Source organism: Anopheles darlingi, chromosome 2, assembly GCF_943734745.1.
Source record: "Anopheles darlingi chromosome 2, idAnoDarlMG_H_01, whole genome shotgun sequence".
Lineage (NCBI taxonomy): Eukaryota > Metazoa > Arthropoda > Insecta > Diptera > Culicidae > Anopheles > Anopheles darlingi.
The window spans coordinates 46,209,403-46,223,994 of record NC_064874.1 but is presented as its reverse complement, the minus strand read 5'-3'; the positions used below and the strand labels follow the sequence as shown (position 1 = coordinate 46,223,994).

The 14,592-nt window shown below is 52.1% G+C and overlaps 1 protein-coding gene across 1 annotated transcript in view; it reads right to left on the bottom strand.

The window, feature by feature from the left end:
* Window positions 1-6,597, bottom strand: part of LOC125950673 (transcriptional activator cubitus interruptus) — a 47,711-nt gene extending 41,114 nt beyond the window's left edge. Inside the window, exon 1 of the mRNA XM_049678873.1 lies at window positions 6,108-6,597. Coding sequence (XP_049534830.1) covers window positions 6,108-6,493 — 386 coding nt within the window. The 5' untranslated portion in view covers window positions 6,494-6,597. The remainder of the gene's footprint in view (window positions 1-6,107) is intronic.
* Window positions 6,598-14,592: the final 7,995 nt, after the last annotated feature.

Here is a 14,592-nt window from a genome sequence, read left to right as displayed (position 1 = left end):
GCGCGCACACAAACACACCTTGGAACGTGGAGGATCGCGACGGCAGCGGCGGCCATGATTGTTTTTTTCCGAGTCCCTTTTCCTCGTCCGTTTTCGCGCTTTCGGACCGCCCGATCCGAGACGATCCAACGATCCAACGATGGACTCCATGGCGAACTATCTCGGTCGGGCCGGTTGGCCGGTCTCTCTTGTCGCTCATTTTGAAGCACGACTCCAAAACAACCGACTTTGGGCCGCTCCCACCACGAGCTGCACATGCCAAAGGGGAGGATGATGATGGAAGGGGGTCCCGTCCACTCCACTGGCCCGACTTGAGAGAATCCAACCAGACGCGCGCGATACTCTGGCTCGGATATATTTTTGGAGGTACCACTCGCCCTCCTGCCCTGGACAGGACTGCAAATGGCCAAGAAGAAGGGGGCGACCACACGACACAAATCAAGGGACAAGGGAGACTACTCTGGTGCTTCTGCATCGCTCCGATCGCCACCCATCATGTGGAACGCCGCGATCACCGCCACCAGCGAGGAGTTCAGGTTTATAGTGTAGTAATTGAAATGTTTTGCTGCTCGCACGAAACGAGATAATTAACCGATCGATCGATCGATCGGTGTGCAGCTCCTCGATCGACTGCGTGGTGGTTAAGCGTTTTTTATAGGGGTTTCCCCTCCCCCCTAATCTGGTCACTGGCATATACCCATAATCGTGTACTCGTTCGTCTGGTGCGTTATTGCTAGTCGCTGTCCTGCTGCTGCTGCAGACACCTTGCGTGCTGCTGGTCCTTACCACAAAAGGTACTCTATACCCGATGGTTGGTCTCGAGATGGTGCGAAAGATTAGTTGTCCGTTGGGAGGGAGCAAAGAAAGGGAAAAACACCCTAGTATTGGCCGGCTAGTTGCCTTTGACGAGATAATTATGGTTTTGTCACTCGGCTAGGAGAAAGACAGTCTCGTCGGGGCAACCTCACCGATGATTGAGATGCTGAACACTGAAGGCGGGGATCGTTGTCAATTATGAGTTGCGATCGGTTGTATTTATGGAGCAAAACTTGTAGACATCTTGTGTTAAAGTTAGCAAACAGGAACTGCACAATACAGGACCTTTTTAGCGACTTAAAATTACTGATATCCAGAAGTTGGAGAAGTTGCGCCTTGGATCGATAACTTGGACTTGGACCTTGGCGCAAAAGACAGAAAACTAAGAACAGATCCCTATAAGAACTGGCATACCCATCCGTAACGGAGTGTGTGGACCATATTACCAGTCTAAACCAAGCCAAAAGCATGCTCCGGACCCCAAGGACCTATCAGTCAACTCGTAAATTGAACAAAAAAAACGGAGCTGTCTTGTATTCTTCCAGTTTTTTTTTTTTGCTGCAAATTACAGCCGGCCAACCATCTTCTGGGAATTGCAAAAGGACCGTTCCCCTGGTTCATCCTTTTTTTCCCTTCATCATTCCTTCTCGGCCCCTTACCAAAAACCATCCTCTGGCTGCTGTACTGTTATCCTGGCGTGCGTTATTAGCCCGAGGGCACACACTTGCTGCGCATATGTGAGGCTCGAAGCGCTCCTGCTCTCCGTATTTCAAGAAGGTTGCACCAATCGATCGAACTGGGAAAACTGTCAGCATCTTTACGGGGCAAGTTCTCTGGAAAGGATCTCCTTGCTTCTCCTCTCCTTGGAGAGCGAATTTGCCTGATCATGTCCGTCGGTCTATCTCTCTATCCTTGAGCAGCACCAGTCCGATGGCCATGGGGACTAGATTGCGATGCGTACACACACACCCGTACTGCACCCATACCACACCCAAATCCGAAGGACGCAACAAGAAAAGAAACGTGACCAGGCGATCTTCGATCTTTCTGTGTTTTTTTTTTATTATTTTCATTTCTTCATCTTCATCTTTTATGGTCCCCGGGATCCATGCTGCGCGCCGCCCTTGGCCAGTGCCAGTGCCAAAACATTTTATGACACCCAACCCGGGCAGCGGACAACACACAGCCAGCAGCAGCAGCAGCACAGAGACCAGGGGCCGAAGGGCTTTGCGTAAAGAAATACGAACCCCGAGAAGCAGCATGACTTTTGAACTTTTGCCTTTCTGCTGCCCAGCCGCCACCGGGCAACCGGAGTCTGAGCTATGTGTGTGTGTGTGTGCGTAAGGAGTCATTTTTCATGCAAAACAATGACAAAACGGAATCATGCCGCCGCCTCTGTGTCGGCTTTGGGTGCAGAGGAAAGAAATTGTTGAAAAAAAAAACCGTAGTACAGACAAATCCCGAGGATTCCCTTCATTGTTGCTGCATTAATTGAGCGAAATAGGCTTGCACCAGCGCTCGGCAACATCCGCAGACGCAGTCCCATCCCGGCACTGACAGATATGTGTTAATTTGTGAGGGTCGATTGCCATCGAAGACACCAAAAAGTCAGGCGGCCAAGCAGCAACAGCATCATATGCCGACGAAGGTTGGTGGTGACGGTGCAGAATGGAAGCCAGTCAGTCAGGTAGTGAGAGAGCACCAATTCGGGGAGGGATGATGTTGTTTTGTCCGGGGACCGGGACATTTATCTTTTACAGCGAGCAGCTTATTGTGCCGGAATTGAATTCGGGCCGTGAGTCCGTGTTGACACCTTCACAAACTGGGTCGCAAATGATGCGCAATCCCCCCGTTTGGCTAGCTGTCTGCCGGTCTACCGAGGGGGCGAACGGTAAGCCGATAATGTTCGATACACGACACCAACACTGACGACAGATCGAACTGGATCGAATGATTGGCCGGATCAGCGCGCGAAAAGCGTTTTCTGATCGGTTTCTGATTGACCTCAAAAACCGCAAATCGGTGGCGACGGCGATAGGCGCAAAAACGGTTCCACCATCCATCGGGGGTTGTACGCAAGTAACCCGATACCACCAGTTACCGCCGGGTGGGGTTACTCGATGGTAAAGGTGACAAAATGTGCCGCCTTGACCACACCACACACCACACACCAAGTGACAAGTGGCGGCTTCCAATCCCCGAGGTCTCGATCGACCAAACGCTTTCCAGCATCTTTCTTTCTTTCGCTCTCGTGGTTGCCAACGCAGCGCAGTTCTTGGGAGCATAGTAGGCGCTAGCAAGCAACAGGAAGTAGTACGCCAAAGGAACCACGAACCTGACACGCCGGCAGCCCGTGGAGAGTGTGAACATTATTGCTCCGCCATCTACATCGCTGTTCCAGACCAGGGAATACCAGGGGGCAATGTTTATTTTAGAAAACTTTACGACTCCCCGACACCTTCTCCTTCGGCCATCATATGATTCCTCCCCATAACTCATAGGTCATCGTCCGTCTGATCAGTAAAACCCCGTGGTGTCGGTGGTCATTGAAAGCCGGCACATGCATGGCGCATCGCAGAATGCTGAAACGGTGGGGGAGGGGGGTCCAGGGGAAGAAGAAGAGTGAATGTGACAAAAAGGGCCTGCTGGGTGTGAGAATAACGCGTCAATTCCGGCATTGCACCGGTTGTCAGGAGGAATAGACCAACGACCAACACACGGTATTGAAAGGAAGTGTTATGTTTCTGACGCATCATCGGCAGGCAGGCCGATCTGACACACACACACACACCGGTCGCGGTGACCGAAGAAGGGTGACGAAAACCGGGGACTCCCGAAACTCCCGAAAGCGGACACGGATATAACGCGCCGAAAAAGAAAAAAAACCAACAACCGCTCCAGAGGAAATCATTCATCCCGGAATGCAATCAAGCGCGGACTGGCGGAAAGGGGGCCCCCTGAACCTGAAACCGTTACCGGCGGCCGGTAACTCGACGCTGGCTGCGGTGGCTAATGTTACGGGGGCGCGCGAACGCGGTAGCACAACGCGGCCACAAATAGCGGTTGGCGGGTCACCAATCGGTCCATGGCTCGGTCCATGATGATCGGTGCGATGATGGATGTGAATGGTTTTTGGGGGGGGGCGGGGAAGAAGGCCGGAACGCGCCCAACAGACACCGCTAGGTGTCAAATGTCAAACGACACTAAGCGGTCCTGTTAGAAGTTTGGCCAAAAAGGAAGGACGCACTGTAATGGCGGCGGCGGAGAAGGAGTTCCTGGAACCTGGAACCCGGCTGCACTCCGCATTGTGCAATGCGAACGGAACCGATTCCGATCCTGCCTGTTAGCGCTGGTCAGTGGCCACATTCCACCGGGCGATCACCGAAAAAGGGACGATTTCGAGCGAAAAGGACGAAGAGGACACGTCTGTCGTCCCGTGGGCTAATCCGCTGGCATCCCTTTGGGGAAGGGCGTTTGAAACCTGTTGCTCACTGGCCTGGTGTGTGTGTGTCCTTGGTGTCTGGGATCATGCTGCGCCCATAGCACATCGTTGCATTAGGGATTCTCTCGGTCCTCTCTCGTCCGTTCTTTCCTCTGGCTACAGGAATAGGAAAAGGGACGCAATGGAATGGGTGCTGCGCTGCATGCAGGACGGAGAAAGTCTGAGGCCTCGGCCTGTTCGGTCAATCCGGCGGAATCAGCACCGCTCGTTCCACGAACCCGGGGGCGGCAATCGTGCTGGCATGTGCTTAAAGCGTTTAGCCTGAAGCCAGCAGGAGGCAGAGATGTGTCCTGGAACGGCACGGCCCCTTATTACAAGGGACAACAGTGTGAAAGGATCGTTTGGTAGGACGAGCCAAATGTCACCAGCTCTTTAAGCACGTCGTTCCCGTTTCGGGTTCGGGAAGAAAAGACCAAAAGATAAAAAAATGACGAAATTATCATGTCGATGCTTCTGTTGCCATGTTCGTGTTCGAGAAACCATGGAAACCTGGAGAATGGTTTCTAGGACGGTTTTTTGGGTTGCTCAGCATGATGCAGCAGCAGCAGCAGCCGCCATGTTGCTTCTCTTCCCTGCGGAGAACCTTTAAAGATCGGCCAAAAAAGTGACAAATGCCCAGAGTCGCCGAACAAGCGAGTGAGAGGAAGGTGTTAAATACGCTGTGGCAGCAGCGAAAAATCTCCAATTTCACACTATTTTCCCCCGTGCACACACACACGGGCATAGAAAGACGGTTCTGTGACTACGGCGACAGATTCCGGGGTCTCCCGTGTAACGATCAATCATCATTCCAAGTCACGCATTTCACGTGTTAATGGTTAAATGGTGGCGCGTTGGGGTAGCAAGTGCCGCGTCATGTATTAGCCTCCGCCTCTCCGGGGCACATCTTCATCGGAATGAAGCGAATTTGGCCGGAAATCCATCCAGCGGCGATCACCAAAAACCAAAAGGAAATTCCTTCCTTCGGTCTCCGATGTCGTCGAGTAATTCGCTCGCGTGCCTTTCATTCGTTGTGTGTGTGTTGACTGATTATTTGAACAATGTACAGAGACGGAGACCGGTGTCCATACGGTTCTTCCCTTGATGCCTTTCTCCGGAACCGAGAGGTTACATCGGTCACGACCAGCAACCAACAAGATGCGCCATCGTCTTGTCTTGTCTTGTTCATCACCCTTAAGCGAGTGCCCCAACGACGAAGACGAAGACGACTGCGGCGGCGGCGGCGAGGCCATCATAAAAACTGTCTATTTTATTTATAAATACATAGCTGTGTATGCACCACGTTGTACCCTCTGCTTCTTCATTCCGGGCCATCCGGAACGTAACGCAACGCAACGCAAACGCTGCTCCGGAGCATCATCATCATCATCATCTTGGGGTCGCCCTTTCGATAACTCCTTGTTTAGACCGATGTGTTTACATGTGTTTTTGATGCCCTGCTCCCGTCGTGTGTGAATGCCCCCCCACCATCGCCATCACCATCACCATCATCACCTTCTTCCCTGACTCTGACTCGTGTGCTCGTTGCTCTAATCACTTCCAGTAGCAGCAACGATGATCATGACGACGGTGACGACGATGACGACTGCACTCGATGCAGCTACCGCGCTCCTGGTGTGTCCGTTGTTGCTGTTGTTATTGAACCAACAAGCACTAACCGATTGATAGGGAGAACGTGTCCATCGCGCACAACCGCGATCGAACTCTCGGAATATTGATATTGTTTACCGACGTGCGTGCGTGCGTGCATCGCGATGTATGATTTCGATTCGGACAGTTTTAAACTTACCCATGGGGAGACGTATGGTGAGGATGGTGATGGAACGAGGAAGCGGACGGTGAGCCCGTCGGATCCCAGAGATAGCGACCATCGTGGGGCGATCGCTGATGATCCAGCCCGGCCGCCGTAGGAAGCTGCGAATGGAACGCCACAAATGCCGACGGGATTTGCAAGGGACCGTAGCCACCGTTGGCCGCGGCTGCCGCCGATGCCGCTGCAGCTGCGGCCGCAGCCGCCGCACTCAGACCATGGGCCGATAGTCCTGCGGCCGCCGCCGCTGCTGCTGCCGCCGCCTGTGGATGCGGATGATGGCCATGGTGTGCGGCCAGTGGATGGCCGGGATGATGAAACGGGTGCACCTGCATATGCTCGTGGAAAGTTTCCTTCTCCGGCATGGTGTGCTGTGTCGGTGGTGTGTGTAGCCCAATTGACACAAAAACACACGGGACAAAACACTCTTCCTTCTCACAACAACAACACACTAAAAAACTAGCGAATCACACACGCGCACACACGCACAGACACTGCACCGAGATCGAGATCACTCAAACAAACAATGGCTTCTTCTTGCGCTTCCACTGTGACGTTATTGTGCGCCCCATGAAGACAACCGGGTAGTAACACACGCGACGGAACCACTAACTTCCTCCTTCTTGTCCTCTTTAGGACATTTCCCTTGAACTCGCGAGACCCCTAAAGGGCTGGTCCACACTGGATGTGCAATTAGTGGGCACAGCACGTGCCGAAACACTATTATTTGCTTGTGTGTGTTGTGTTGTTTGTGCTGGAACCAGGAACACCAAACAGGATCACTTTTTCATCACATATCGACACGATCGACACATGGCTTCAACTCAAAAAAACACACATAAAAGAGCCTTTTCACCAGCCTAACTCTTGTTTTTCCTTTGTTGTAGGATTTCATACACGACGCTGGGTTGCAGTTTTTACTTCGACGACTCGGTAAAGACGACAACAAAAGGCCGTCGGTGGTTAAAGAATTTGCTCTCCTTTCTAGGACGACGGAACACAAAAGCTGACGACGGAACACAACGAACCAGCACCAATGTTTACCGTTTTGTCAACTGATGATGATGATCATCACCGCGGAATCACCGCGGAATCGGTGGTAACCAGTCAACTAGAACACGCACAAACACACGTACACGCACGGGAGGCGGACAGAACCCGGACACCGGAAGACGCACGGGATTCCGCTTCTCGGTGTGTTGTACTCCGGAATGGCCGGTGATCGATCGATCGATGTCGCGAGGTCTGGAAGAGGATTTTCGTGCTACGCGGAGACGACGAGCGGACACAACGCTCTCTCGCTCCGTGGTGCTGTTGAAGACGACTGTGGCGCGGCGTCGTCGTCGTGATCGTCATCGGTGGTAGCGGTGGCGGTGCTGGCGGCTGTAGTACGATCATCACAACACACCAACCCGACAGGCACATTCCGATACGATCTTCGACCGAGCCGAACCGAGCCCAGCAGCGTCGTGGTGCGTTGGTGTGTGTTGCCGGGACGAACGAACGACCGAACGAACGAACGGGAGAATCACGGAACACGCACCGCAGGAGAGCAAAATGCGTTCAAAGAGCGACAGAGCGAAAGAGCAAAAGAGAGAGGCACAGAGAGAGAGTGAGAGCGAGTTCGCCTTTCGGTAATGAAGTGATCATGCAGCGGCAGCAGCACCAGCAGCCGCCGCCAAACAATTCGGACCGGTTCGGGTTCGGCGCGGATGATGCTTCTAGGGATGGCCCAGACGCGGGACAAGAGGATGGTGCTGCGGATGGAGAGAAGATAGTTTGTCGAACTGGCTGGCCTGGGGACGGGATCGGCTGGATCGCTTCGTGGGTGTTGGTGAGAGCAGATCTCATGTGTATGCGTGCGTGACGGCGACGACGAGCGAGTATGCGTGTGCCAAGGAAGGTATGACAGCACATGATCATGCTGCTGCTGCTGGTGCTGCCGTGGCCGACGACAGGAGACAACGAAAACAACATGGAAAACGAACGACGAAACCAAAGCGGAGCCACCGATAATCGTCTGGCGCGCAGAGCAGAAATGGTTCCGAATCCGAAGTTGCTGCGAAGAGGAAGCGAAGAAGCGAGAAGCGAGGAGGAGGTGGAGGAGGAGGAAGAGAAGGGTGGTGCTGCGAGAAGAAATGAAGTCCTCAAATGTTGGCTGCCGGTGCTGCTGCTGCTGCTGCTGCTGCTGCTGCTGCTGCTGTCGTTGTCGTTGCCACCGCCCGAATACGATGACGACGACGATGATCATGCGCTGGATGACTATGATGACGATGATGATGATGATGCTGACACGGGTTGAATTGATGACGCCTAGCGGCTGCTTCTGCCTTACAATTTCTTCGCTTCCAAGGCCCCGGAGTAGACCCACGCATACCCAGAAATGTCATGTTCACTGGCAAACGATCGCGACCTGATCGCGTAGGGTGTTGGTCGCTGCTGCTGCTGTTGCTGCTTTCACACACTCTTCCACTTCTTCTGTGGACGACTCATCTGGCCGCTCGACCTTCCGAAGGCTTTCGGGGCCATGGCTTACTTAGCGCATTTTCGGACCGAGCTGCGCACCGATCGGAAGAAAATGGTTTCCCCCCGGACTCTTTTTTTCGTCGACGTAAATCCATTCTACCTGTGTCGGCCCCTTGGGTCGATCCGAATTCGGGATCATTAATGGCGTAACGGATCCTGCACAATAGAGCGGACACAGCGAGAAAGAGAGAGAGAGCGATTGAGAGGATATTGCATGTAAGCCTGCAGCGTGCGTGGTAATGCGTTAATCTTCAGGGTGACGAATGAGTTCGCAGCAGCATAATCTGGAACATTACCCTTCAATGATCGCACCGTAAGACGAGTGATCATCGAGCGAATGCAGGTGCAACCCGCAGGTGCTTACTCGAATGAGGCTGCACCGTTCAACAGCTCAGTACATCAAGCGCCATGCGTCTCCATCGGGCTATAAAGCTAGATTTGTTTGCATTCCATTCACCACGACCGTTCTCGTTAACGACTGAAACGAGCCACACACCGGGCTCTTATTGAGACCCCATCTAGAACGCTGAGTGAATCCTTCCTTCCTCTACTTCTTCTTCATTAACCGATCAGAAGATATCCTTCAACAGTGCGATAGCGCGCGATGGTGATATCGTAATTCGAGCCTTCGCTTCACCTGTGGTGCGCCATAAATAACATTTTACTGAGGGATTATCAAAGCAGTTTTGTAGCTCTAAATTGGCAAACTCTACTCCTCTTCCTCCTCTACCACCGTCGTACCGGGTGCGTTACGAGACGAGGCCACCGGCCAGCAGAGTGCCCGTGAAGCGCGTGGAAGCGTAAAACCGGAATAAAGGCAAAATGGCACGGAAAACAATCGAAGCAACCAGCGCAACGCGGAGCGAGAGAGAGAGAGACCCCCGAGAGTGGCCGGGGTTCGATGCCATAAAATGTGAGCCGCGTGAGGAATGTCATGCAGTGTTGTCCACCATTCCCATCGCCTCTCCTTTCCCCCCTCGGGGGCCACCTGTTCACAGGCACTACCACCGGGGCCCACGGCAAACACCTAGAGCTTTCGCAGTCCTTCACCTCACCGTACGCCGGGGCCGTAAAAGGCCCCGGGACAAAAACAATAAACGCACACCAACCGCCGGCGCACAGCGTGCGTGAAAGGACGCACTAGACCAACCACCCCCGTGGGCCCGTCCCGTCCCGTGTGCTGCAAAGGGGGGTTATAAATTTTCCCGATCCAAAACCCGGCACCGCAGGAAGCGGGTTGGTGGTGTTGGCGAGCGCGCACACGCTCCGCTTGTGTGTCTATGTGGTGATTGATCGCAGTGGTTCGAGGTCATGGCAATGAAACTTGAAGCAACAGAGCACTCGGTAAGGTTTGGCAAAGCAATTCCCTAAAAAAAAAGGGGCCCTAAAATGCGCACCCCGCTAAACGGAATCATTAACAATTGTACGCCAGGGCCTGTTGGGCGTATTGTTTGGTGTGCCCTCAGCCTCCCGTGGCCACCACACGGTGTACCGGTGGTACGGATTGTTGTTGTGGCGTACCCGTAGTACCCTGGACCTGGAGAGAGAGAGAGAATATTTGCGACCGGTAGAAACGGCCACCAATGGGTGCCGTGGTGGCTTACAACTTAATTTATGTTGTGCCAACTCCCGGTGGAGCATCATCATCATCATCATCATCTTCTACGATGCTCCTGCGCTGCTCGAAGCTCTCGCGGACGGAAGATTGCGCTGCTCGATCTCGTGCGGGCTCGTGCTTACGCACACAAGCGTATCGACCACCCTCCCCCTCAGCAGCAGGGGGGCGGCCTGCAGTGGACCGGTAAACATTTTTGGAGTTTTGGTCCCCCCCCCCCCTCCCCCCTCCTGCTGGAGCACTCTCCACACGAAATTCGGTCCGGCCCCCGGGTTTTGGGTTCGTTAATTCGTTTATGTGGTCCGTTGGTCGGTCGGTCGTCGTGGTGTTGCCGTTGCTGGTACCTCCACCTTGGTTGCTTGGATGGGACGGAACGACGACGAGAAATATAAACAAGATAATCAACGAATTCTGTAGTAGGCACCACCGAATGCTGATGATGCTGAGCGAAGGTGAGGAGGTTGATTCTGTTCTGTAGCCCACAGAGCAGGAAAAGGAGAAAGAGATAGAGAGAGAACGAAAGCGAGAGAGAGAGAGAAGCCGCAGACTCCGGTCGAGAGCTCGCGGGACGCTAATAAACGCGTTTCATTAGCCGATCGAGAGGGTGAGAAAATTAAGAGGTATCTCTTTAATGATTGCTCCATCTCGTTCTCGATCGCTTCGTCCGTTCGCTCGTTCGCTCGTTCGTTCGCTCGATCGCCTTCTTGTCCGCGATTCTTCCGTTGCGTTTGCGTCGAGCGGAGCTTTCTCTGCTGACGCGACCGGATCGAAGCTCGGGGCTGCTGCGAGGCTGAGGCTGATGGTTGCTGGTTGCTGGTGCCTTGTTACACGCGCCCAGCGCTCTGCTCGCGCGCGCGCGCTCGATCGCGCATCCACTCCTCGGTGTGCTCGTTTTAAATGATTTTCGCCCTCAGCGGATCTCCTGTTTTGGGGGGAAGCAAAGATGGGGAGAAGCGACCCCGACGACGACGACGACTGGACTAGCCCGGTCTCGGCAGGAGCCCACAGATTGCTCCACACAGACAACGCACAGACACACACAGACACAGCGCACAGACACTCGTGCGCGTTGGGGCGCGCGAGCCACCGTCACCGCCGCCAGGAATAGGTCTGCGCCGCCCGGGGCCAGTTGCCAGTTCAGCTTTAATCACTTATTTAATTCCTCCGTTTTGATTTGTTCTCTCTTCTCTTCGTTTGTTTCTCGGCGTCGTTCTGTTGCTTTTTCATTACCGCTTCTTGATGATTCATTTAAACCCAATTTTAACCAACATAAGCCCGGCAGTCAACTCTACCAAACATGCGTTGTAAGAGCTCAGAATGTACTGCCTTACCTGGTTCTAAGGTATCTGGCCGCATAGAGTTCAGTTAAATCATTTGGTGATGTTTGTTCTAGTGTCTAGCCGTGCTAGTAAATTCCCGTGCCCCGTTCACACGTGTTGCGTTCACAAAAACATGCGTGCAGCCAGTGGCGACACCAGCCTTAAACCTCCTTGCAGCAACCAGACCGTACACCGATCTCAGACGGATACTGGAAGATAAAAGTGACGAAAACGATGGCCAGACAGAGGAACATCGCCGTTGCTGTTGTTCGTTCCGATTGATTGTTCGCGCACCGCAAACAGGAAGCGCAAGAATCTCGCTTGTGCTCGTGTCGATCGTGGCTAGCTCGATCATGGTCTAGACACCGACCCCGGGTCCGTTCGATTCGATCGTCAGACTGGCCGACCGACAGAACAACAACAAAAAAACCGGGGGATCATCCCTTTCGCTTCTAACCGGACCGGATCACCACGCGAGATCAAAAAGAAATTAATTAATATTTTCCATATCATGCCCTCCGATGCGCTGTGCCGAAGACACACGGCAGCAACAGCAGCAGCAGCAACAGCAGCAGCAGCAGCAGCAATCGAGAAGCGACACAACAGTAGAAAGGCACAAAACGCAAACAGATGTTGTGAAATCTGTCAGACCGGGTTCTACCGGGAGACGGGGGGGATAACGGCACGCCCGGTACTAGAATGGTCTGCGGCTGCAACCGGAAGCTCCACGCCTCCGTCGGGCATCGGATCGAAATCGAGATGATCGGTTCGAGGAGGGGATCTTTTTTTCTGTAAATATTGACCAATCCCGACTCCCGGGGTCTGAAATCCCGAGAAGAGAATGTGAAACCCGATTCCCGGGCAGTCGGTGGCCATTTGGAGAAAGAAAAAAAAAGCGAAAGACGAGCGCTCCCGGCGCACATGATTCATGCAACATCAACAACGCAACAGCAACAACAACAATGACACCGAGGATCGTAACGGGTTGATCCGAGCGCGCGCCCCCGGTTTGTAATACTTTGTAGCATTACAATCTAGCAAATGAGAATACCAATTACACACACACACAAACACCCACACATGCGCCCCTGGCCGATTGTTGTCCCCGCGAAAGAAGCCAAGAATATATCCGAATCCCTGGCGGCTGGGAAGTTCAAACAAACCGCGCAGTGCGCGAAAGCGGAGGCAAAATATTTCGTTTCGCTGTTCGCGAAATGTTTATCCGCGGCTCCGAAGGATGAAGAAAGGAAAGGAAGGAAACTGCGGTGGCCCCCACAAATATAACTTGATATCCACTATAAACAACGTGATCACATGGTCCACTGGCGACTGCGACTGGATGTGAGTTGGTCGTCGCTGGCCCGGAGTCATACTGTGTCATCTGCCATCGTATAAACAATGGACGACTTGTTGTGCGTTGTGCGATATCTTGTTCGCTTTGCTACATTCCCGCCCGAAGGATCCGATCATTTCGATTACATTCTACAATATTGTAGTCCTTGGCCTGGGCTAAATGTCGATGGACATTAAGACCTGTATTCCTGAATTCGAATAGCGAACGCACATTAGTCTAAAGGTAGTTGGCCATAGTAGCAACTTTACGATAAGAACAGTCAAAATGAGGTTGAAATAAAGTTGCTACTATGGCCAGGTACTGTTAAGTGTAAAGAAACTTTCTTAACGGTAGATTTTCAGCACGGTTTGAAATAAGCTGTTAAGAACAGTCGAAATTGCGCAAAGCATTTGGGTTATTGATATGCGTTTGAGAGGTGTAAAAAAAGATTCGCAACTCGCCAAATGATAGCTAATGAAAGTTTCTTAAGGACCTTCTAACCTTAAGGACCTTCTAACCTTAAGGACCTTCTAAAAAACGATAGAATCCAGGATGTCAAACAGTTCTACTAACGTTTGCATTTAAAAAAAAGCGACAAAATGTGAATGATGATAAGAAAAAAACTAAGACAGATAATCGAGATCTGTAAACTGCATTTGGAAGATAATGTTATCACTTTTCACAAAAAAAAAATGATTGCGCTATTCCGAGCATCCTTCCGGTAATGAGCTGAATTTTTGCGCGTAGTTAGCACGTTTGCGCACATGTTTTTCAGATAATTTTGTACTTTTTCGACCAATTCCTTCTCCGTTTTCGCCACAAAGTTGTTGCATCAGCTGATTGTATGTCTGCCTTTTAACATGTATGTCTATGTTCGTCAGGTACTTCTGTACGGTTTGGTTAGTTGTACCGATCTACCGGACCATCGCACGCAGCGGTGTAGCCATTTTTCTGTCGGTCTTCCTCTTCAGCAACCTTTGGAGCTTGTTGGCACTCAGAGCGTCGGCTGTACGGAACCGAGCCATCTTTCGTTGCTCTAATTGTTGTCCAATAGTGCCAAGATGCTGTAGATGCCAAAACAGATGTCCCCGGCATCCACAAAGTTCCATATGATGCCCATTTCCAGCGCGGCGGACGACTGTTCTTTGAATGCGCAAATGTCGTAGTTGCTTCACTATTTTCGCCATCACTTTTTGAGTTCAACTGATAAATATTTCATTTTTTCATTTCATTCAGTTTTCAGATCTGTCTTAGTTTTTTATCTTATCACCATTCAAATTTTGTCTCATTTTTGTAATGCAAACGTTAGTTCTCTGCCTGGTACTGGCGCGATCTTCTAGGCATCCGCATTAATAAGTCGCAGAAGATTTTCCACTAATTGTCCACGACAGTGGCGTGAGATCATGGCGATCGGATGACTTACGGCCAAACTGTACAACTCTCTCTCTCGCTCTCCCCGTTGTTGTTTTCCAATTTTTTAATGTTTTCCTTCATGACGTACTTCATCACGACGAACAACAGCACGATCGCGGTATGTGTGTATGTGTGCGTCTTCCCTTCTCCTCCACTTCGAATGCTCGCCGCAGGTCAGTTTCAGCAGAGTAAATCGGAAATTATACATTACACACACGGGCCCCGCCACTCGTCTCATGTACGATACCCGATGGCGGG